The 25,603-nt window shown below is 50.2% G+C and overlaps 1 protein-coding gene across 1 annotated transcript; it reads left to right on the top strand.

Moving 5' to 3' along the window:
- Window positions 1–903: 903 nt before the first annotated feature.
- Window positions 904–25,135, top strand: She (Src homology 2 domain containing E). Its single transcript, XM_075978406.1, has 6 exons — window positions 904–1,613; window positions 3,480–3,606; window positions 15,106–15,411; window positions 20,157–20,298; window positions 20,650–20,769; window positions 23,200–25,135. Exons 1-6 carry the CDS (start codon window positions 1,002–1,004, stop codon window positions 23,381–23,383), a joined length of 1,491 nt encoding a protein of 496 aa, XP_075834521.1. The 5' UTR covers window positions 904–1,001; the 3' UTR covers window positions 23,384–25,135.
- Window positions 25,136–25,603: the final 468 nt, after the last annotated feature.

Below are 25,603 nucleotides of genomic sequence, written 5' to 3'. Positions count from 1 at the left end.
CAGCGGTGGCACACCCTTTGCCATCCCAGGTGCGAAGTGGCGGCAGGAGGAGAAGTTCACGGTCATCCTCCAGTGCACAGAACTGGAGGCAAATTTGGGTTAGGTAGGAGAGGGAGAGGGTGGGGAGAGGGGCGGGGAAGAAGAGCAGCACCACAAGAAAGTTGCCACTGTATGGGGGAAAAAGAAAAAGATCCATTTTCTGACTCAAAAGTACTCAGGCCTACCAATGAAGGCTTGTAAGCAACTGCCGCATTTCATTTTTTAAACGAAAAGATTTCGTGTCATGTTCATACTTAATCTTCTTAACCCCAAAGCTTTGAAATCTCTTTGAGGAGAGAGCGAGACTGAGAACCCCAACCAGCGAGAGGGCGCGCATAGCGCAGTCTCTGTCGGGATCCGGTCAGGGTCACCACGCTCTTCCTCCCACAGGGGCTCCCTGGGGGCCGTCACCCCGGTCGCCGCCTGGCAGCCCAGCCGTCCGCGGCCGCCCATCCGAGCTTCGAGCCTTCGCCCCCGCGCCGCTTCCGTGCGCCCAGGGACGGCCGCGCCCGGACGCCTGCGGGACTGGCGAGCGAGGGAAGCGGTGCGGGCGCTCGCCACAGTAGTCCGGGAGGCGACTCCAGGCCACTCTCCCCGCACCCGTCCCGTCCGCAGAAGGGGGCCCCGGCGCTGCCGAGGGAGGGGCGCAGCCGTCCGCCCGTCCGTCCTGGGCGTCCACCGTGAGGCGGGCGCCCGGGCGCCGCGGCCGCCGTCGTCGCTGGCAGTGTGGGCAGGGCTGCCGGGGGCTTCCGTGGGCTCGGCCTCGCCCACCTCAGGAGGAAAAGCAGGGGAAGCCCCGGCGCCCGGCGGCAGCGAGCGGGAGCGCAGAGGACAGGGCAGTCCGCCCCTGCGCCCGCCGCCCGCCCGCCCGCGCGTCCAGCTCCGCGCCCAGGCTCCCACCCTGCCGGGCGCGCGTCTACGGCCAGGGGCTCGCGGCGGCCTCCAGCGCCCAGCCCCGGGGAATGCGGCGGCCCCCGGCCCCTGGCGCCACTCGGTGTCTCGGCTGGGCCTCCTCGCTCTTCTGCTCCGCGGCCTCGACGCTCCCGGGTCCCCTGATGGCAGCCAAGTGGTTCAAGGAGTTCCCGCTGACCCTGAAGACCGCGTCGGAGCGCGCCAGGCCCGGGGGCGCGGGCGGCAAGCCGCGCAAGAACTCGGAGACCGGCGGCGCGGCGTCCGCCCCGGGCAAGGGTCGGAAGAACTCGGCGGCCGAGCTGGGGGGCAGCAGGGCGGGCGGCGGACCCCTCAAGGACAGCCGGCTGTCTCGGGACAGCCTGCAGGGTCTGATCCAGGCCGCGGCCGGCAAGGGTCGCAAGAACTCCCGGGCCACCGCCACTGCCACCGCTGCCACCACTGAGGAGGAGCCCCACCGGGGCGCGGTGGCCAAGAGCGCGGGCTGCAGCACCTACATCAGCAGGCTCATCAAGGTGGACACACAGGAGAAGAATGGTAAGAGCGGCTACCCGGGTGGCGGCAGCACCAGCAGCTCTAGCAGCTCCTCTTCCTCTGCGTCCTCTTCACCGTCCCTCCTGGGCCCCGAGCTGGACAAGGCCAAGATAATGAAACAGCAAGACACGGTAGGAAGCCAGCGTCTCTACCTACCTCTCAGTGCTGGGGACACACGGGAGCCTGTTGAATCCCAATATTCCTTATGCGTAAGATAAGTTCAAGATGTTTTCCAAAGTCCTCTCCTGAGCCCATTCTGACTCCCAAGTGACCGTTTAAAAATCATTAGACTTACTTTTTGTTTTTTGGAAAGATTTTTGCCCAGGCTTCAAGACCTTGACTTCATTGTTCGTTGTATTTGGTTTTTGTTCGTGGGTTTAGAAGGGCAGTTGAAGGGAAGGGATAGAAATCAGCCCTTTTATAGGTGTGGTGTACTTTGGTCCTTGTTTTCGAGTTTGTCATCAAGGGGTACCAAGGCTAGACTTCTGTAGACTCCTGAGCACACAGAGGAACTGTAAAGTGTGAGTTCCCATCTCCCAAGCCTCTCAGAGTTCCAGCATCGCCAAGAAGACAGGCCTTCCATTCATTCTGTGATTATTGCTGTGCTATAGAGTAAGGGCCATACACTGGGGAGAGGATGGGGGGGCTCAACGTCCTTAACGAGGAAATGCCCATAAGGAAATTGCAGATCAGGAGAGAAGAAGGTGTTTCCGGCATCTTAGTCACCAGAGGGCTTCTGGGTGCTGTCCAGTGTGGGAAAGGTAAGGGGGGTGGGACCTGTAAGCCAACTCTCCATCCGTGCAGGGCAGAGCTGGGCTTTCTGCCCTGTGAGGAATGGGGAGAGAGAAGAGCTCCCACCCAGGTTTTAGGCTTCAACCCAAGCAACCGCTTCCTGGTGAGGGGCTTAAATTTTTTCTTACCTTTCAACAAGCTGACCTAGACTGCCGGGAACTTGTGTGAGGTGGCATGTATTGGGTGCCTTTGTCCATTGCTCCATTCAAGAGTTTACAGAGATCTGTGTGCCTGTCCTGTTCCAGGCACTGAGCAGAGCCATGGGAAGATGGAGCTGGAAGCATCTCATATATAACTGGGTGGCGTGCCTCACTGTTGGGCAAGGACTGAGTGTCACCTCCTACCTTCCTTGATGTATCTGAGTTACAGCATGTGGAGCAGGTTTCAAGGGGGATGGGATGGAGTTAGTGGCAGTCACAGTCCCCTCTTGTGGGTATCACTTGTGGGTGACTGGCATTTCTTAGGCTGTCTTCTCCGAGGTGGCAGATTCTTCCAGTCGTCCCCTTCTCTTCACTTCTCCCTTAACTTTCTGAATTACTTCCTCGTGAGCTTTCTGCCAGAGACTGTGGAACAGGGACCAGGCCTCCTCCCTGAGTCGGGGTCTCACCCCTGTAGTGTTAGCAGCCACTCCAGAACAGAAGTGCCGTGTACACAGAACACCTCCATGCACCCTGTGGTTTGGAAGGACAGATGCTCTTGCACACAAATACCATCAAAGTTCTGTCTGTTGTAGCTGCTAAATCACTCTCCCTGTGGATTATGAAACCTGAAACTTCTGGGGTACTGTTCGGTGCTAACCTGTGATGCCCATCTCTTTGGAGCTTGTAAAAATCCTTGAGGCCAGGAAGCAGGTGTTGGACTCCTTTTTAATCACCTTGGTTCTATGAAGTGACTCACTGGGTCTGTATTGCTTAGCTGGCAGGAGACTTGGAGCTGCCAGTCTGTGATAGAACAATTCTTCTCCGTGCACTGAGGCCCCAGATACCCTCCCCTACCCACTGTCTACCCTGCCGCTCTCTTAACACACAAGCAAGGCACAGAAGAAAGTTTGTCTTGGAGAGATACGTGATCAACTACAAAAGCTGTCAGAACTGATGAGAGGTTTTGACTCGTTGGACCTGTGGGAGCATTCAGCAGCCATTTTGATGCTGTTGCCTTTTTCCTGTCTGGGAAATCCTTATCAACTGTCCTTTCTCATTGGACAGGTCATCATTTTAGAAGACTACGCTGACCCATATGATGCCAAACGGACAAAAGGTCAAAGGGACGCGGAGAGAGTGGGTGAAAACGACGGCTACATGGAACCCTATGATGCACAGCAGATGATAACAGGTGTGTGACTGGGGCCTGCCTGATGAGGACAGAAATATCATTCTCATTCAGAGTGTTGGAGAATGGTAATCAGGGGTGGGTGTGGTGGCGCACACCTTTAATCCCAGCACTTGAGAGGCCGAGACAGGAGGATCTCTGTGAGTTCAAGGCCCAGCTTGGCCTGTGTTATGAATACCAGGACAGTCAGGGCTATGTAGAAAGACCTTGCCTCCAAAAAAATAGAGAAATATAGAAGATAGATAGATAGATAGATAGATAGATAGATAGATAGATGATAGATGGATAGATAGATGATAGATAGATAGATAGATAAATAGATGATAGATAGAAGATAGTAGATAGATAGATAGATAGATAGATAGATAGATAGATAGATAGATGGTAGATAGATGGTAGATAGACAGACAGATAGATAGTAGATAGACAGATAATATACGGGGAAGAGAACAATTTAATCAGATTCTGCTGAATGGAAGAAACAGAAATTAGATCCAAATCTTAAAGGAAAAATTCCTAATTGTCTTTTGGTGTCCTTCTGAGTTGTAAGAACTTGAAGATTTTTGTTTTTAAGTTTTTCTGGTTTTGTGCAAGATGGCATTTGAGAGTCTGCTCAGTCTGTAGCCTTGACCTTCTAAAAATTTCATTACATTTTACTCGGATGAGGGTGGGAGTCAGAAGTCAGCTTGTGGGGGGCGGTTCTCACCTCTCAACCTCGGGCTGCCCCACCACGCTGGTGCCTTTACCCACAGAGCTGTCTCACTGGCCTCACACCCTTCGTTTTTAGCATTGCCGACAGGTTGACAGAGCCTGAGCGGTGCTCTGATTAGTATAGTTTCTGTGTGGTTATGTCGGGTCTGGGCAGCCGGGAACGAACAAGCGGCCTCTGCCTACACGGATGTACATATCTTGGCCACATTCAAAAGCATTGGCGTCGTAACGGAGATTATTACTCCGTACAAACATATACTTCTGGGATTCAATCTGTAAACGTTGCAGATGTAATAGAATTTCTTTCTACTCTGATAGAAGATTTATCTCAAGTTCTTCAACACCGAAACAAAGCAATTAATTATTGGGGAAAATTAACAATCTCTGTCAGCCACTCCAGGCAAATCACAGAAAACTAAACTAATCTTGTTGTTTGCCAAGTCCAAGTCCCAGTCTGTGGGCTGAACAAACCCTCGTGTGGGTCTTGGTGTCAAACCTTTCTCTTTTACTCAGTTCTCATAAGTTGGTGAGGAGTATGTAAGCAAAATATCAAACCAGTTGTTCAGATTTATTTGGGAGTTTTAAAGTAAGCACCCGTAATGAAGTCTGTGGCTCCTGAGTGCTGACTCGCGTGTCCTGTTCACGTGTGGAGGACTTTACTGTGTTGAAACACACAGACGAGCTTTCCAGCCCAGGCTGGGCGAGCTGTCCCTGCAGAGGCTAGCAGAGAGGTGACTGTCACACCCTGGAAAGCCAAGACAGGCAAGAACGAGAGACAGGAAAGCTCGGCTCTGTTTCCTGCTTCCCTGCTCACAGAGATAAGGTACCACGCTGGGGAGGGTGTGCCCTGGCCAGGCTGTGACCCTGCAGGTCACTGGACTGTGGCCCCTGATGAAGTCTGTGAATGAAAGGAAGTGAGAACGAAGTCACTTTTACAAAGTTTTAGTGGCCTAAACGGAACAAGGGAAAGGATTGACTTTTACATATAACCAAGGAAAATGTTTGATTTCCTTTTTATTTTTAGAATTTCATACGTAAGTATAATACATTATGGTCACACCCACTCCTTCCCTCCAACTCCTCCTGCGTCCCCACCCCACCCTCTCTCAAACGCACGGCATCTTCTATAGTATATATAATACATGACACATATGTATAACTATATAAATATAATATACATAAAGCCTACTGCTTCCCACCAGTGTTTGCCACATGCACATGCCCAGGGCTGAGCACTGGGGCGCGGGCATCCTGGGCTTGCCAGGTCCAGAAGACATGGCTACAGCATTCCTCCTGGTCCTCCGTCTCTTACCCTCCCTCCTCCCCTTCTCCCACGGTGTCCCCTCAACGTTGGCTGTAATAGTTATGTTATAGATGCCCCTTTGGGAGGGGGTGGGTATCCACAGTCACTTGTTTTCTGTGTTTGACCAGTTGTGACTCTGTAGTAACCTCCACTGGCTGCAAAAGCGTAGCTTCTTTATTTGAGGGGGGGGTGTGGCTCACACCTTTAATCCCAGCTTTCCGGGGGCAGAAGCACAAGGATTTTTGAATTTGAGATCAGCCTGACCTGCAGATCAAGTTCCAGGACAGCCAGGGCTACACGGAGAAACCCTGTCTTGAAAACACTACCACCTCTTCCCCCAAGAAAGAAAAGGATAGGGAAGTAGCTTCTTTGCAGGGGCGAGAAGTGCACCAGTCAGGAAAGCCCAGGAGTGCAGCTGCCCACAAATGCTTCCTTCTAGCCACCCGCCACCCACCCACCCCATGCTGGGGATTGAACCCAGCCAGAACTTTGAGCATAGTAAATCAGCAATTCTCAAATGAACTGCATCCCCAGTTTCATTTTCTTGGATTTGTTGCCTCAAAAGTTCTCTAAAGGGACTAACCATCCCCTGTTTTACCAAGTGAAAACAAGCATAGAGGACCCCAGGCTTGTCCCGCTTGCAAGACTTTATCTATCTGGTGTGTGGGTTCTTGAGTGGAAACCAGAGGGCAGCCGGTGGAGTTAGTCCTCTCCTTATACCCCAGGTCAATTGAGAGCATGCACCTTTACCTGCCAAACCATCCAGACACACGCATACTTTTTTTTAAAAGTGTGTACTTTTTTATTTAAGAGGCAAGGTCTGCTCACTATAGTTCTTAAACTTTTCTGTTTGATTTTCATGACAGGGTTTCTCTGTGTGGTCCTGGCTGTCCGGCCACTTGCTCTATAGACCAGGCTGACCTGGATCTCAGAGATCCTGCCTGCCTCGGCTGGCGTTAAGGCATTTACCACCACACTCAGCAAAGTCTGTTTCCTAAGAAACCCAGGCTGGCCTTTTGCATCAGCCTCCCAAATCCTGGGATATAGATGTCAGCCACTGTGCCTTCTATTTTGGTTCCCATTGGCTTTTGTTCATTGATTTGTTTTGAGGAGGGGTCTTGCTATGTAGTGATGCTGTCCTTGAATTTACTGTTCTCTGCCTTCTTCAGCCTTCCAAGTGCTGAGATTACAGTCTCTCCTTTGACTTCACAAGATTTTTTTCAGAATAGATGAAGAATTCGAGTTGAGGTCTGCCACTCCAGAGTGAGTGCTGTGTCCCCATTGCCACATGGCCCAGACATACTCAAGTCTTGGGGTACGTGATACTATCCCAGGCTCGATTTTTACATTGGTATATCATGTGAATCCGAGCAGAGGGACAGCCTCGCTTTGGGTCAGTGTTGTAGAAGGCCACTTGTTCGTTTCTGGCTGCTCAGAACCAAAGTAATCACAAAGAAGCCATCTTATTTGCAATACTGTTTGGGCAATAGCTTAAGCATATTTCTGGCTAACTCATAGCTTAAATTAACCCGTCTCCATTAATCTGTGGCTTACCAGGTAAAGTTCTAGCGTCTGTTTGTGGTGGAGCTACATGGTTTCTCTTGACTCCGCCTTCTTTCTCCCAGCATTCAGTTTAGTCATCCCCCACACACACACCTAGCTCTATTCTACCCTGTCACAGGCTCAAGTAGGTTTATTATTATTATTAACCAGTGTCATTCACAACATACAGAGAGAAATTCCAAGTCAGGTCAAGTCTGCAGGGTCTGTGTAGGTATCATTTTAAGTATGTCTGGGCCGTGTGGCACTGGAGACAGAGCACTCATTTATGTGCATAAAAATGCAGGCCTGGGTGCAGGAGATTAGCAGAAGCCTGTCACTCTTCCACTAAATTACAGGAGCATTTTCCCTGAGCAGCTGATACACACATTCTATGTAATTCAGCAATGTGGCCTTTAGCCACAAAATTGAAAGTTACACACTGGGCAGACCTTTAGGAGACTTCTCAGACAGCTGTCAATTAGCGCGAGGATTCTTCCCACAGGAGATTTTACACTGCTGCTCATCAAGGGCTTTGAGGTTCCAGACTTGCCAAATAACCTTACCAAATGCTCCAACACCAGTCAAGGAAACCTAGGTCCAGGAAGTGAAATAAGTTGTCCACATCACTCAGTTGAACAGGCGTTACCAGGGCAGCCTGCAGCTGGCAGCTTTGACTGTTGAACTCTTGTCAAAGATTGTTTTTAAATTTTTGTTTTGCCTCCAAGTGGTTTTATCAGTTTGTTTAAATAGTCAGGTCTGAAGAACAACTCCAGCATGTTAGAAAAAAACTCCACGCTAATTCTTGTGTTCTGAGTGCTAGAGCTTGGTCCAGGGGCCTCACGCCTGCCCAGAAGAGCTCTTCCATTGACTGCACCCTGCTGAGTCTTTAATCTGTCTCTCCTAGGTACATTTCAGGGCATCTGAATTGTATCTGCCTTTGTTGAAGTATCCCGAGTTATCTGATAGAAATAATAACTTCAGATTAGAAACTTGAGCACTGGTAGAAGCCCCGGTCCTGAGCTTCATGAGGCTTCGTGTTTAGTGGCTTTGGAAATGTGAAAGGGATTAGGGGGAAAGATATGTTATTTAGAATTACAATTAAAATTTATATTTGTGCCTGGAAAGACGGCTCAGTGATTTCTCACTGCTCTCCTAGAGGGTCTAGGTTTCGTTCCCAGCATCCACATGGCCCTCACAGCTGTCTGTAACTCATTCCAAAGGATCTGACGTCCTCCTCTGGCCTCCACAGGCACTGCACAATCATGATGCAGACACACGTGCAGGCAAAACATTCATACACAAAACAAAAGTAAGTGGATATAATCTTTTTGGTTTTGTTTTTTGAGATAGGGTTTCTCTGTAGCTTTGGTGCCTGTCCTGGAACTCACTCTGTAGACCAGGCTGGTCTCAAACTCACAGAGATCTGCCTGCCTCTGCCTCCCAAGTGCTGCAATTAAAGGCATGCACCACCACCATCTAGCAAATCTAAATTTTTTAATAAAAAAACGGCAGGAAGAATTCTTCATAAAGATCCACATAAAGTAAGGTATGATAGAGAAGTCTGGGCTACCCACTCAGTGGCCTGCAGGACAGAGGCCTAGCACCTGTCAGTAAGTTCCAGGGCTTCTGTGATGTGAACCTGTGATGTATGTGCCCAGCAAACATAGCCACTCTGACTGTTGAGAGAGAACCCTGGGACCCTGTTTTTATTTTTTTATATTTATTCATTTATTTTGTATTTTCAAGACAGGGTTTCTCTGTGTAGCCTTGGCTGTCCTGGAACTAGCTTTGTAGACCAGGCTGGCCTCGAACTCACAGAGACCCGCCTGCCTCTGCCTCCCGAGTGCTGGGATGAAGAGAGCCCTGTTTTTAAAGAGACTCCTAGGTTATATAGGGTGGTAATAGCAGTTAAATTTGTTGTCAGGTGTGGTAGCGCACTCCAGTAATCCCAGTCTCTAGGAGACTGAGGCAGGAGGATCATTGCAAGTTAGAAGTCAGAGTGAGAACCTGAACCACAGAGTGAAACCCTGCAAAATGAAAATTGTTAATAGTTAAAGACACTGGCCTTCTGCTGTGTGCTGAACGTGAATGACTTAATAATGTGTGATGAGAACCACGGGCTGGAAAGGGAGATTTTCCAGTCCCTGTTGTGCACTGTACATATCAGCTGTGGTTTTCACTGGTGTGGCGCAGCCCTGCATCTCTGAGAGGCTGCAAGTGAGTGTTTATCTGCTGCCAACCACAGCACCCCGTTGTCTGCCACAGTAAATGGCCTCTATCGGCAGCCAGGGTGTAGCTTCCTCTGCCATTTCCTCCTTCTCAGGCTCATTTCCTCTTGGAACCAGCTCTGCACGTCAGGGGCTATTCTCCCTGCAGGAAGGGTCGGCTTGCAGCCCTGTGATTGTTTCTGTTTCTATGGCGCCTCAGGTTAGGGACAGCCAGGTGTTGGAATGGGCTGGAAGGTTAATGCCCTGGAAGGGGGAGGTGTCTAGGCTCTTTTCCATCTCGTTAAACATTGATTCAAAAGATGTTTTACCAACTCTCCATTGCTGGGCCATGCAAGGAAGAAGCATTTTCAGTTGTGTGCTTTCCGGCTGGTTCCTTGTCCATTTCAAACAAAGGGAACAGGAGAATGTCACTGCAAAGATATACTACACACATATGCATATCAATCACTGTATCTCATTTGAATGCCAGTCTATTGAAATTTCCCTGTGAGCAGAACTTCCACCCAAAGGATGGACTCAGAACTTCTATCTAAGGATGGACTCAGGACCTCTACCTAAGGATGGATCCAGGATCTCTACCTAAGATGGACTCAGGATCTCCACCTAAGATGGACTCAGGATCTCTACCTAAGGATGGACTCAGGATCTCTACCTAAGATGGACTCAGGATCTCTACCTAAGATGGACTCAGGATCTCTACCTAAGGATGGACTCAGGATCTCTACCTAAGGATGGACTCAGGATCTCTACCTAAGATGGACTCAGGATCTCTACCTAAGGATGGACTCAGGATCTCTTCCTAAGATGGACTCAGGACCTTTACCTAAGATGGACTCAGGACCTCTACCTAAGGATGGATCCAGGATCTCTACCTAGGATGGACTCAGGATCTCTACCTTAGATGGACTCAGGATCTCCACCTAAGGATGGATCCAGGACCTCTACCTAAGATGGACTCAGGACCTCTACCTAAGATGGACTCAGGATCTCTACCTAAGGATGGACTCAGGATCTCTACCTAGGATGGACTCAGGACCTCTACCTAAGATGGACTCAGGACCTCTACCTAAGATGGACTCAGGAACTCTACCTAAGGATGGATCTAGGATCTCTACTAAGGATGGACTCAGGATCTCTACCTAAGGATGGACTCAGGATCTCTACCTAAGGATGGACTCAGGACCTCTACCTAAGATGGACTCAGGACCTTTACCTAAGATGGACCTAGTCTTCCTCCTTAGGTTTATATAGCTCACTTGGAGCAGAGTTGAAGCAAGGATGTTTTTTCTCTTATTCTATTCTATGTGTATGAGTGCTTGTATGTATGTATGTATGTATGTATGTATGTATGTATGTATGTGTGTATGTGAGTGAGTGGACCATGTGTGTACCTGAAGAGGCCAGAAGAAGGTGTTAGGAACCAGAGTTACAAATGATTGTGAGCCACCATAAGGGTGCTGGGAGCTGAACCTGGGTCTTCTGTGAGAGTAGCAAGTGCTCCTAACAACTGAGATGTCTCTCCAGTCCTGAAGCTGGGATCTTGGGAAACACTATCTAAATTGAGCAGGAATGAGTTCCGATTAGAAACCTAAAAATTCTAAATCCATCCCCTGGGTTCCTTTGTGTGTTCTGCTTCCTTGAGAAAAGATCTTTCTTTTAAAAAAAAAAATGCCAGCCTTATCTCAACTGAACCAAGAACAGAATATGTTTTTGTTTCTTGTTTTTCATAACTACATCTAAAATAGGCAATGAAGAAAAAGTCGTGGAGTTGAAAGTCAGGATTCTAAGACAAAGACACACAGCTCTAGCCTCAGACAGCTGGGCCAGTCCTGCCGGCTATATTCACAGCCTTGTGTTGTGATGTGTCCTTCTGTTTGGGGATGGTGCCAGGAGAGGTTAGCCCCAGAGAGTCGGAGGAGGTGGGTACGAGATGTCCTCAAGTTTAGCTGTTCATTAGAATATCCTAGTAGTTTTGCACCATCTGGCTTGCAAGCTACATCCACCAGTGAAGTCAGGTCCTGTGAAGGTGAGGACCAGATAAATAAATTACAGTTTGCCCAGGTAATTCCAGTGGGCATAGACTTGCATGGGACTGGAGGCACAGAGGTGGTTGCTGCACAGGGTCCTAAATTCCACAGATCCAAAACCTCATCCTGAAATAAGTCATCACGCCACACATACAGACACACACACACAATCCCACGCCACATACCTCACACACATACACACCTCATACCTCACCACCCACATACATATGTACACACCACTCACCCCCCCCACACACCACATACACACAATCACACACCACATACCACACACACACCACGCACACACACACACACACACAATCACACACCACATACCTCACACACATACACACTTCATATACCTCACCACCCACATACATACATACACACCACTCACACACACACACCACATACACACAATCATCACATACTGCACACATACCATGCACGCACACACACACACACACAATCACACAGTCACACACCACATATCACACACACACACACACACACACACACACATCACTGGTTTAGAACTCAGAATGTGCCTGGACACAGAGGTCGGCCTGTCTCTGTCTCCTGAGTGCTGAGATTGAAGGCGTGCGTCTCCAAGCCTGGCTGAAGTTTGCTGTCTTTAATTTTGTGGCGTCCTTTTAGTAACTTTCTCCACCCACTGTCCTTTCTTTGTTACAGAGCTCTCACTGAGCCGGTGACTCTCCAGGGAACAGAATTCCGTCTGTTTCCACTTGTAGGGAACCCTTTCGGGTCCATTCCCACAGCATCGCAGGCTTCCGACCCTTTTTCTGCTTGCCTCACTGTCTCTCCCCTCCTTGCTTCTGTCAGCCACCTCGCCTGGAACCCCTGAGCAGGATTCTGCCTTGTGCTCTCCGTCCCCTCAGTCAGCGTCCTCTCCTCTAGCATTGCCTTATTCCTTGCAGTACCGACAGCTGTCCACGGCAACAGTCTCCTTGACGCACACTTGCAGGTCACGTGTCCTCTGCCTGACCACCATCCCATCATCACCACACAGTGATGTGTTCTGCCAGCATAAGCAAGGCGTGCTGGCCCCTGCTCCAGCCATCTCTACCAAAGTGGAAACACATATGTCTAAAAACTAAGTACACAGTAGTAAAAATGGACCAGGACACCATGACAGCTGGTGAGCTCTGAGGGCCAGCAGAGGGCCAGCTGGGCACAAGAGGCTTTTCCACGGAAGAGATGCCTGGTTAGAGGTCAGTGGCTAAAAGACCACAGATGCCGATAGGCGTAAATGTAATATGTACAAATCTTCAGAGATTCCTTCTGGTAAGGACCTGGCGCCCAGGTTGGTCTGTCGCCAGACACTGCCAACTCTATCGTACGGTGACGAGTTGTTTAACTGTTGATTGGTCAGTATCTATTGGGTTTATCTGTGCACTCCTGTGTGCTGCTTCAGGCCAGATCTCACTTCCTTCATCCTATACAAGGCTGTTAGAGTTACCACAAAGTGACTCGCAGATAGAATTATTACTGCCGGCTTTTGAGATTTTTAAATGGCCAGGCATGATGGTGCACGCCTCTAATCCCAGCACTTGGGAGGCAGAGACAGGAGGATCTCTGTGAGTTAGAGGTCAGCCTGGGCTACAGAGTGAGTTCTAGCACAGCCAGGGCTACACAGAGAGATCTTGTCTCAAAAAAACAAAAGAGAAAAGAAGAAAAAAGTAGACAAAAGATTTTTAAATGGTTTTTCACTGTACACAGCACAATCCAAACTTGGTGTTCTTGCTATTGGAAGAAACCCCACTTCCAGATGAGTTCCAAACATCTCGCATTTGGGGGCTGAGGCAGGAGAGCCCTGGAGTTGAAGGCCATCGTAGCAACTCCAAGCTAGCCGGGCCTCCATGACACCCTGTCTTGCAAAGCAACGAAGATGGGTCAGGAGACTCACTTACTGCTTTGGCAGGTACCAGAGTCTGGTTCCCAGAACCCAACTCTGTTGGCTCAGAACTGTCTGTAGTTGGAGCTCCAGGGGATCTGGCACTATTCTCTGGTTTCTGCGGAAACACACGCAATTAAAGATAAATAAATCTTGAAATTTTTTATTTAAAAAAATGACAGAGCTGCAGAGACAACTCAGCGGATAAAAGTGCATGGCTATTCTCCAGATGTCCTGAGTTCAATTCCAACACCCACATAACGACTCACGACTCAGCGCCCCCTTCTGGTGTGCAGGCATGCACGCAGACAAGGCACTTGTATACATAAAGAAGTAAATCTTTTTTAAAAGATGACAACAAAAGTAAGGAAACCCCCACAGCTTGCTCCTCTGGGTCTTACCCTTCTCCAGTTAAGAGCTCTCAAACCCTTCCTTTTTTCTGGACTTTTGCCTTTGAAACTTTCCTCTCAGCTTCCTGGGATGGCAGCTCACCCCTTCTGTTTTCCCACCTCCCTATCTTCATTCATGCAGCTTCCTCCGCTGGAAGTGACCTTCGCCGTCAGAGTCAGCTCATCTTCCATTTTTCTTCCACTTGGAGTCCATCCAGATGTGTGTCGGAGAGTAAGGCTTCTAGCGCCCCGCTTCCTGCTTTCCACTCCAGGCCCTGCCACGTACTGGTCTGGGTCACTTCCTCGGGTTCCTTGTGCTTCTGATCTCTTTACCATGGGGACGCCGTCGTGTCTGTCTCGCAGACTGAGCATCGCACTGAGAGCGGCGTTTGCTGCCGGGCTGTGCTAGATGATTTGGTTTTCTGCCTAACAACTCTTACTTAGATTTATCCTTCAGTCTACTTTGTGAATGCATCTGGCTCTTATTACTCCAAAAGTGTCTGTATCTTAAGAATGTGGATGGAAGCAGGGCATGTTGCCACACTCCTTAAATCTCAGCACTCAGGAGGCAGAGGCAGTGAGTTCCAGGCCAGCCTGGTCTACAGAGCGAGTTCCAGGCCAGCCAGGGCTATACAGAGAAACCCTGTCTCGAAGCAAACACAAGCCTGAATAAGGCAGGTAGCTTCCCTGGAGTATTGTGAGCAATGTTTCAGGACATAACAGCTGGTTTTTCTTCAAATGCTCTCTTTGGTCTGGGCTTCCAAACAAGAAAGGTTACAAGATCTGAAGGTAAACTTTACTTAAAGTGAACACTAGGTCAAGGAAGTGAAACTCCTACCCAGAGGATTCTGCTTCACTACCCTGGCAGGGGACCTGGAGGCTCCTGCCTGAAGGTATCAACCCTCTTCTTGGCCTTGGTCCATTTGTCTGTGCTAGGAGGCTGCTGCTGCTGCTGCTTCTCCTCCTCCTCCTCCTCTTCCTCCTCCTCCCCCTCCTTTTCCTCCTCCTCCTCCTCCTCCCCCTCCTCCTCTTCTCCCTCTCCCTCTCTCCCTCTCTCCCTCCTTCCTTCCTTCCTTCCTTCCTTCTTCCTCTGCCTCCTGAGTGCTGGGATTAAAGGTGTGCACCACCACCAGAGGTGTTCTTAAGCCTGCCTCTCAGGAGCTGTGCAGCCTGTCTAGGACAGTGTGGTAGCTGAGTTCATGTAGGCACAGCAAGCATCTTGTGCAGTGGCCAGGAAAGCTCTGTGCCTCCTCTTGCTTCAGCAACATGGCCAGAGAGTAATCAGCCCACACCAGAACAGATCTAGAGCATTCTACTGCCTAGCCAAGGTTACCCGTGGGTTACCCACAGGCCTCGTGACACCTGTCCATGTCTGCCTGATTTTCAGAAATCAGACGTCGTGGTTCCAAAGATCCCCTGGTGAAGGCCCTCCAGCTGCTTGATGGCCCATGTGAGCCAGGGGAGAGCATGAAGGTGGAGGCCACAGCCAAGAGACGCAGCTCTAAGGACCTGCTGGGGAAGCCGCCGCAGCTCTATGATACCCCCTATGAGCCCTCAGAGGGTGGCCAACGGGTGGCAGAAGTGAAGGCACGGCCAGCAGACAGCAGGCTGCCAGAGGAGGATGATCGACCTGCCGCCGAGTATGAGCAGCCCTGGGAGTGGAAGAGGGAGCAGATCGCACGGGCGCTGTCAGGTGAGGGTACAGCACCTACCACTCAAGGCCTTCTCCTCCTAGCACTTACTGCCTTTCAGAGCTGACACGGCAGTAGTCCAGGTTCACTGGGCACAAATGTGGCTTTTAGCACATGTGTATCACCCTTCAGTACATATACAAAGGCCTCAGTACATGTGTGCAGCCCTCGTACATGTGTGCAGCCCTCAGTACATGTGTGCAGCCCTCAGTACATGTGTGCAGCCCTCAGTACATGTGTGCAGCCCTCAGTACATGTGTGCAGCCCTCAGTACATGTGTGCAGCCCTCAGTACATGTGTGCAGCCCTCAGTACATGTGTGCAGCCCTCAGTACATGTGTGCAGCCCTCAGTACATGTGTGCAGCCCTCGGTACATGTGTGCAGCCCTCGGTACATGTACACAGCCCTCAGTACATGTGTGCAGCCCTCAGTACATGTGTGCAGCCCTCGGTACATGTGTGCAGCCCTCGGTACATGTGTGCAGCCCTCGGTACATGTGTGCAGCCCTCGTACATGTGTGCAGCCCTTGGTACATGTGTGCAGCCCTCAGTACATGTGTGCAGCCCTCAGTACATGTACACAGCCCTCAGTACATGTGTGCAGCCCTCAGTACATGTACACAGCCCTCAGTACATGTACACAGCCCTCAGTACATGTACACAGCCCTCAGTACATGTACACAGCCCTCAGTACAGTACACAGCCCTCAGTACATGTACACAGCCCTCAGTACATGTACACAGCCCTCGGTACATGTGTGCAGCCCTCAGTACATGTACACAGCCCTCAGTACATGTGTGCAGCCCTCAGTACATGTGTGCAGCCCTCGGTACATGTGTGCAGCCCTCGGTACATGTGTGCAGCCCTCGTACATGTGTGCAGCCCTTGGTACATGTGTGCAGCCCTCAGTACATGTGTGCAGCCCTCAGTACATGTACACAGCCCTCAGTACATGTGTGCAGCCCTCAGTACATGTGTGCAGCCCTCGTACATGTGTGCAGCCCTTGGTACATGTGTGCAGCCCTCAGTACATGTACACAGCCCTCAGTACATGTGTGCAGCCCTCGGTACATGTGTGCAGCCCTCGGTACATGTACGCAGCCCTCGGTACATGTGTGCAGCCCTCGGTACATGTACACAGCCCTCAGTACATGTGTGCAGCCCTCGGTACATGTGTGCAGCCCTCAGTACATGTACACAGCCCTCAGTACATGTGTGCAGCCCTCAGTACATGTGTGCAGCCCTCGGTACATGTGTGCAGCCCTCGGTACATGTGTGCAGCCCTCGGTACATGTGTGCAGCCCTCGTACATGTGTGCAGCCCTTGGTACATGTGTGCAGCCCTCGGTACATGTACGCAGCCCTCGGTACATGTGTGCAGCCCTCGGTACATGTGTGCAGCCCTCAGTACATGTACGCAGCCCTCAGTACATGTACACAGCCCTCAGTACATGTGTGCAGCCCTCGTACATGTGTGCAGCCCTTGGTACATGTGTGCAGCCCTCAGTACATGTACACAGCCCTCAGTACATGTGTGCAGCCCTCGGTACATGTGTGCAGCCCTCGGTACATGTACGCAGCCCTCGGTACATGTGTGCAGCCCTCGGTACATGTACACAGCCCTCAGTACATGTGTGCAGCCCTCGGTACATGTACGCAGCCCTCAGTACATGTACACAGCCCTCAGTACATGTGTGCAGCCCTCAGTACATGTACACAGCCCTCAGTACATGTGTGCAGCCCTCAGTACATGTACACAGCCCTCAGTACATGTGTGCAGCCCTCGGTACATGTACACAGCCCTCAGTACATGTGTGCAGCCCTCGGTACATGTACACAGCCCTCAGTACATGTGTGCAGCCCTCAGTACATGTGTGCAGCCCTCAGTACATGTGTGCAGCCCTCAGTACATGTACACAGCCCTCGTACATGTGTGCAGCCCTCGGTACATGTACACAGCCCTCAGTACATGTACACAGCCCTCAGTACATGTACACAGCCCTCGTACATGTGTGCAGCCCTCGGTACATGTACACAGCCCTCGTACATGTGTGCAGCCCTCGTACATGTGTGCAGCCCTCGGTACATGTACACAGCCCTTGGTACATGTGTGCAGCCCTTGGTACATGTGTGCAGCCCTCAGTACATGTACACAGCCCTCGTACATGTGTGCAGCCCTCGGTACATGTGTGCAGCCCTCAGTACATGTGTGCAGCCCTTGGTACATGTGTGCAGCCCTCGGTACATGTACACAGCCCTCAGTACATGTACACAGCCCTCAGTGCACGTGTCTGTTGAATGCTAGTTAGTGTAGGTAGTAAACCTATCACCTAGCATGAGTTCACTCTGAGGACACTCTGAAAAGGTCCTCGGAATTCCAGAGCAGAGTACTGGTCACTGGAGCCTAAAGGAAGAGCGGAGGAAGGGCGAGCTGGCCACCCATGCCCACCTGCAGAGGAGCCTCGGCCCTGCTGATCCGTTGCAGATGACTCTCGATGCTGCGTCAAGTCCTTTGCTTTGTTTCCTCACTGTGTCTGTGATTTTGATTCCATCTGATTGTTGGTGAGAATGAGGTTAACATGGTCGACCAGAAGACAGCTTGTGGAGTTGGTTCTCTCCCTCTACCATGTAGGCCCCATGAATTGAACCCAGGTTGCCAGGCTTGGTGGCAGCCACCTTTACTCCCTGAGCCATCTTGCCATCCCACAAGTCCCCTTTTTAACAATGCATTTGAGGTGGAGAAGTCTAGCTACGGGTGAGGCACACGTTCTGCCTGCGTTCCCAGGACTCGGGAAGCAGGAAAACCAGGAGATCAAGGCTAGTCTGCGCTGTCCAATACTCTGTGTGATCAATTGTGCCCTTAAAACTGCTCGTTCCCCTGTCTTGTTGGCGTAGCTGCGGAGACGCCTTCCAGGGCTGCTGGGAAAGCCTCTTGGCCACCATCACCAAAGCTAACAAACTGGAGACGGCTTTTCTAGATCTTGACCTCGCTTACTCTTCAGACCTGTGAGATGCTCACTGTGAAATGGCAGGCCTGGGTGAGGGAGATTAGTGGACCAGCTTCTGGGGCTGCAAACACGAGAGAAAACTAGACTTTCTGTTGTCATTTGGTTTTCTTCCTGCCTCAGTTTCCTTAGTGAGAGTGTTAGAGTCATACGCCCCGATTCCTCGCTAAAATTGGTTCCTTTAGAAAGGTATTCCAAAGTAAAACCTAGATTTAAGGTAGAGTCACATCTTCAAATGCGGGCCAAGAAAATGTTTCCTATTTAGTTAGCCCAGGCTAGCCTCAAACTCCTGGCTCAGCCCCTCGAGTCACTGGGATACCTAACCTTGCTTGTGTGAGGGTTTCTATGTAATTTAAGGGAAAGTTGATAAGCAGACTTAACACAGTAAGAAGAATAGGTGGGGTTGTGCTGGAGAGATGCTCAGCGGTAGGAGCACTTGCCTGCTCTTGCAGAGGACCTGGGTTCAGTTCCCAGCGCCCACGTGGAGGCTCACAGCCGTCTGTAGCTGCTGATCTCAAGACGTAATGTTTCCATTTGACTTTCACAGACTTTGTCTTGCCCTTGATTTAGAATTTTCAAGGTATTTTTCCCATTAGCAGTAAATCCAGTTAGAAGTGGAAATAGTGTATTGGTTGGTGGTGGGGCGCGTGCAGATAATCCCAGCACTTCCTACACAGCAGCCAGAGATGGCAAGTTCTAGGCCACCCTGTGAGAGCTAAGAAGAGAGAAAAGCAAAGCCAGTCTGAAGCGGCTCACAAAGGCGTCTCAGCAGCTCTCGGTGTCATTTCATGATTTCTCTGTCTGAGTGTCTTATCCTTTTGCTTATAATTTCATAGTGAAAGTTGCCGCTGATTTTATAGAAAGAGATAGACTCACTAAATAATTTCACTAAATGTATGTTTAAGTCTTTGGAAAAGAAATATTCTCTGAGGATTTCATACAGTGTGTTTTTATCATGTGCTCTGCTGTCCTCCAACTCCTCTCAGCCCTTACCCCCTTTGCACCCACACAACTTCTCTCTGAAAAGAAAAGTAAGGGGGGGAAAGCCACTAAAAACATGGAGTCCTATTTGTGTTGGCCAGCTGTTCCTGGGCTGACATGGTGTCTGTGGCGAGTGTGGTGGAAGACAGCTCCTTCCCTGTCCTAGCAGCTAAGCCTCGTGAATAGCGGCCTGGCCGGGGTGGGACTCCGTGCCCACATCCCCCCCTCCCTGGCTTGGGCTTGTGTGGGTCTGTGTGAGCTGTCCCAGCCTCTGTGAGTTCATGTGTGTCTGGCCTGTTGTGTCTGCAAAGCACTGTTTGTTTCGTTAAAACCATCTACCACACGTGACCGTAACAGTCTTTCTGTCCCTCGTCTGTGTAGATCCCTGAGCCTTGAGGCTAGGGCGAGAAACAGATGTCCTGTTCAGGCGGGAGTGTTCTACAGTCACGCTCAAAATTTCTATTTAGTCTTTAAAAAACAAACAAACAAACAAACACAACTTTCTGTAAGCACTTTTAGAATGAAAGTCATGCTGAAACACGAGTCTCCTCTTGTGTTCCCAAACTGTGGAGTGCCCTCAAGCACAGTGGTCCTCAGAGACGCTGGCAGTGTGCTTAGAAGTCCTCAACAGCTGTCCAGAGATGCTGCTGCTCACTGGAGCTGACTTTTGAGGAGGGGCTAAAGCAGGCATGAGGTGTTTCCCTTTGAGGGCTGCATGGCTGGCCTCCATGGTCTCTGGTGTTAAGTGGCGTCTTCCTTCCAGTCCAGTTTGAGGGATCCGATCGATCTCCTGGGAGAGAGGACACAGGCAGACCCCACCACTGGCAGAAGACCTTGAAGCCGACTCTGTCAGACCACTGCGACAGGGAGAAGGTGGACCCGGGCCTGGCCCTGGAAAAGCAACCGTGAGTCTCCCTCAGTGACTTCGTCACAGCCTTGCATAGGGTCCCCATTTACGTGAATGCTGGTAACTGAGCCCAGGTCCTCTGCAGCGCGGCCAGTGCTCTGAACCACTGAGCCCGCCCTCCAGGCCTGGAGGGAACTGTTTCGAATGGCACCACCCTCCTGGACTTGGCTGTGTAGGGTTGACAGGCTCTGTGACTGGGACCACTGGAATCTGTGTGGTGTCTGTCCTGAATATGCAGCAGAGGCTGTTGGACTGTGCTTTAGTGGAGTGGTCTGTAAGGGATGCTCACAGGGGTGCAGGCCCACTGGGTTTGCACTGTGACACTGTTTTCTTTTGTATCCCTGTTCAGTTGGTATCACGGCACCATTACCCGAGCTGAGGCTGAAAGCCGACTACAGCCCTGCGGAGAAGCTGCTTACCTGGTCCGAAACAGTGAGTCGGGCACCAGCAGGTACTCCATCGCACTGAAGTAAGTCCTCCCGGCCCCGGGCATCCTGTCTGAGGGCAGGGGTGTGCTGTAAAGAGCCTCTCCTCCCTGAGGGTAGACGGGCAGTCTGGGTCACGGGGTGTGAGGCATTTACCTGGACAGCAGATGGCGAAACACTGCTCAGAACGCAGAATTGGCACCCGATAAAAAACCCGTGTCTATTACAGCCGTGGTGGTCCTGTTTCCCTTGTTGTTGAACGTTAGCCAGTTTCAACCTTCCGTTATCATATCTAAGGCCTCTTAGAAGAGAAATAATCCCTGATTTAAAAGAAAAAGTGGGGGCTGGAGAGATAGCTCAGAGGTTAAGATCATTGCCTGCTCTTCCAAAGGTCCTGAGTTCAATTCCCAGCAACCACATGGTGGCTCACAACCATCTGTAATGGGGTCTGGTGCCCTCTTCTGGCCTGCAGGCATACACACAGACAGAATATTGTATACATAATAAATAAATTAATAAATATTTAAAAAAAGAAAGAAAAAGTGAAACTGGGCGGTGGTGGCGCACGCCTTTAATCTTAGCACTCAGGAGGCAGAGGCAGGTGGATCTCTGTGAGTTCGAGGCCAGCCTGGTCTGTCAGGGATACACTGAGAAACCTGGTCTCAAAAAACAAAACAAAACAAGAAATGGTGCCAAGGCTGGAGAGATGGCTCAGTGGCTAGGAGCACTGGCTGCTCTTCCAGAGGACTAGGGTTCAATTCTCAGCACCCACATGGCAGCCAGCAACTGTTGGTACCTCCAGTTCCCAGGAATCCAGTGCTGTCTCTGAACTCTGTAGGGACCAGGTGTGCACATGGTGCACAGACACATACACAGCATGGGAAGGAAGGAAGGAAGGAAGGAAGGAAGGAAGGAAGGAAGGAAGGAAGAAAGGAAGGAAGAAAGAAGGAAGGAAAGAGTCGCATCTAGGGTTGGGGCTCTAGCACAGCGGGAGGGTACTTGCCTAGCACACACAAGCCCTGAGTTTGTCCAATAGCAGTGCAAAAAAAAATCAGTCAATAAAATTAAAAAGAGCAGTTCAACCTCTTCTATAGTTTTTTTAAGATTTAAAAAATTTTATGTTAATGACTATTTGCTTTCATGTATGTATGCCTGGTACCCGTGGAGTCCAGAAGAAGGCATCAGATCCCCTGGAACTGGAGTTACAGAGAGTTGTGAGCTTCCATATGGGTGCTTGGAACTGAACTCAGGTCCTCTGCAAAAGCTGTTAACCACTGAGCCATATCTTTGGTACACACACACACACACACACACACACACCAATTCTTTCTTTCTTTTTTCCTTTCCCTTTTTTTTTCAGGGTTTCTCTGTGTAGCCCTGGCTGTCCTGGAACTCTGGAGTTCAATTTGCAGACTAGACTGGCCTCAAACTCAGAGATCCGCCTGCCTCTGCCTCCTGAGTGCTGGGATTAAACCCTGTGTGCCACCATGCCTGGTACTCCCATGTAGCCCAGGTTTCTCTCTAACGTAGTGACCCCCTCCTCCCTCCCCAGTGGGAGAACCACAGGCGTGTGCCAACACACCCAGATTCTGCCATTTTTCCTTATTCCCTAGTACGAGGGACCTCAATGAATATTGAATCCTTGGTTGTCAAGATGCCAGCTGCATTTGATGCTCGTCTCTTCTGGTGAAGGAGGAAATGCTGAGTTGCCTGTCTCACTCTCTCCAATTGTGCGCAGAAAACTCACTTTTGCCTGGTGGGCTTGGCAGAATTCTTGTTGCTCTGTGAATTCGGTGGCATTATATGGGAGGATCATTGTCAGAAGCCCTAACAGCACTTCCTTCCTGAGGAAGCTGAGCCCCTGCAGCTGAAACAATCAGACTGGAAGGGAAGGGAGGGGGAGGGGCACAAGAGCAATCTGGCTCAGAAAACAGGGTAGGCCAGGCAGACAATACCAGGAACAGCCACTGTGCTCCCGAAAGCAGTGTTGGGGACTAAATCTCTGAGCCTTCAGGGCCAGCCGACATGGTGTGCAACTAGGACTGGCCTTTCCTCATGGGGCAGGGCCAGTGGACAGTTATTGTTGTTGTTATTATTAATGTGTTCCTTTGGGGGAAAATAAAGGAGAAGTAACCTCACATGTCTTTTTAGCAGTGGAGAGAGTTGAGTATAAACTGTACAGTGGCTTGGGCCTCACGAGTCTTACAGTTTGGGCAGTAGAAGGATTTATTTAGCTTTTCACTCCAGTCCTGACCGCTGGTGTGTAATAGTGATAAACAAGTTGGGGTGCCATGGCTTTAGGCTTAGAAACTTCCAAACACGCCATCAGCTTGTTGAATGCTTCTCTCTGTGTGTAGAACAATTGCAGGACAAGAAGAGGACCCATGCGCCCATTGTGAGTCTGGCTGGGACGGTTTCCAGAGGGGACAGACTATTTGCTCACTCATTCATGTCTCCTTGTTTTTCTCCTCTAGGACCAGTCAAGGGTGTGTCCACATCATAGTGGCTCAGACGAAAGACAACAAGTACACGCTGAATCAGACCAGCGCTGTGTTCGACAGCGTCCCCGAAGTGGTCCACTATTATTCCAGTGCACAGCTGCCTTTCAAAGGGGCAGAACACATGACCCTGCTCCACCCCGTGCACAAGCTTCACTAAACTTTAGCCAGCAAGAGCCCAGGCACCTTCAAGGGTGTTGGCACCCAGCATCACGTGGACAGGACTCTGCTGCTGCAGACCAGGAGTTGGCGCTTAGAAGTCAAACAGTCTTTGGTCTTAAATCCAGGACCCGTGGTCTGATCCGTTCTTTCTCTTCCTGCCAAGTAGCTATACTGTAAGAAAGTATCCCTTGCCTGTTGCCTTCTCCCTTGGAGTAGGAGGTCCGTTTGGGGTAGATCTAGAATTTGGGAACACTAACTCGTCCCTCAGTGCTGTTCTCCAGAGTGCCTAGCCTCTGAACCACAGAAAATCCCGTGGCCACGTGGAAGATCCTGCAGTGTGAGCCCCTCCTGGGGACTGGACGGAGAGTGGGAAGTGGGAACAATGGACAGGAAAGCTGTCTTTCTCCGTGTCCTGGCGCAGCTGTGGCCTTCACACACATGCCCAATTTAAGTACTGGGCATAGGATTATTGGCGGTCAACCTTCCTAAGTGTTTGCTTTCTCCTTCTCTCTGGACATCTGTTTCCAGTCAAGCAGTAATGCAAGCAAAAGCTGGATGGAAGCTCCCAGGTTAAAATGCTGCCTGTGACCGAGCAGTGCCGTGCTTCGTGAAACTCTGATTATTATAAAGCGTGCTCTGAGGAGCTGGCTTCTGATTCTAAGAACCACACAGAGCTCAGCAGCTGTTTCGTTCCTGGGTGATTACATAATTCAAACACCTTTTGTTTTCTCTTCATGCGTTTCAGTTGCACAAAGATGGAATTATCTTTAAGTTTTCTTTCTAAAATTAGATTTACTCTGGCTGGAGTTTTAGTAAATTTTTTACAACAAAATTGGCATGCAGTTGTAGGAACCGAGTCTGGGAAGAGGTTCCCCCAGGTACAGAATTTGTGCCTGTGGAAACCTTTGAAAGAACTGACATTGTCTCCACTGCCCTCCAAGACACCACATCACTGTACTTTCACCCTTGTGACCAGAGCGGTCTTCCAGGAGGGGGTCTGTGGGGAATGGGGTGGACCAGGACCAAACTGGACAAATGGTTCATGCTCAGGTGTATAAACTGGGCCTCAAGACTGTTGCCATGGCAATGCACTGACCACCCTCAAGGGACAGTGAATGTTTGTGGCTTCTTTCAGGTGCACAAGAAATACTAACCTGGTCAGACTGCTTAGGAAAATACAGCTCTGAACATAGCATCCGTCACTGGGCCACTGTGACAAACAGGACGTTTCAGTGAGGGTGTCAGCCAGAGGGTGGTGTGATCTTTCTGTTTTAAAAAGGTGAAGGGTTTTTCTCTGTGGAGCCGGGTGCTCTTCCCAAAGGCTGTTCTCATAGTACCGATGATCGCATGCAGTGCAGGGTTTTCATTTTCAAGTTTCAGTAGCCAGAGTTCCAGTTCCGTTCAGCAAATGTTTGTTATCATTTATTGTCTTGTATATGTGCACTGTTCACTATGTTAAGCCTATTTTTAGCTCATCAGTCTAGCCGCAAAGACTTATTTTTTGCTTAGCCTTTCTTACTCTTCAAAGGAAACCGAGCTGTTGTCTTTAATAAACGATGAAAGAATTATAAAATATTTCTGTGTGTGGAAGAATTTGGGTCCACACCCAGCGATCTGATGTATGCGGGCCTGGTGGTCAGTGTCTCCTGGGCTCTGCTGCATGCCCAGGTGTTCTTTGCGTGATCGGAAGTGGAGGAGAGAGTTTATATACAGTCCAGTCTTCACAGTAGCGGGGGAGGGGGCTGTAAAAAGCAATAATATTGCAGATTAGTGGAAGGTCAGTGAGGGAGTAGGTTAAAGCTGCTATTTTCTGCCTAGGTCGGGACACAAGGTGACAGATGCCACTGAGCTCACAGCTGTCTGTGGCATAAAAGTACCCTATGTTCTAAAAACAATTAGGCCCAGCAGGGTGTCCTAAGCGCTCACTGTGAGCCTGGGCCAGTTGCTCTGAAGCTCTGTAGCTAGTCCTCGGAGCTACAAACCCTTGGGCTTTCTTCCTTTTTCTCCCGAGGAAGTATTTCCCTGTTACCTTCATTTCTTTGCGTTGATTGTGCCTCCCAGAAATTTTTCTCTACAAAGATCGTCTTTTGGTAAACCCTCAGGATGCCTTGTAGAGCGGTCCACTTTTTCTCCTTTGGAAAAACGTATTTGTAAAACTGCTCTGTCCCAGGGCATTGACTTAGAGAGGGGCCCTGAGAACAGAGGGCCCCATGTGTTC

The sequence above is a fragment of the Microtus pennsylvanicus genome, chromosome 7 (genome assembly GCF_037038515.1).
Source record: "Microtus pennsylvanicus isolate mMicPen1 chromosome 7, mMicPen1.hap1, whole genome shotgun sequence".
Lineage (NCBI taxonomy): Eukaryota > Metazoa > Chordata > Mammalia > Rodentia > Cricetidae > Microtus > Microtus pennsylvanicus.
This window is presented reverse-complemented; position numbering and strand designations above follow the sequence as displayed.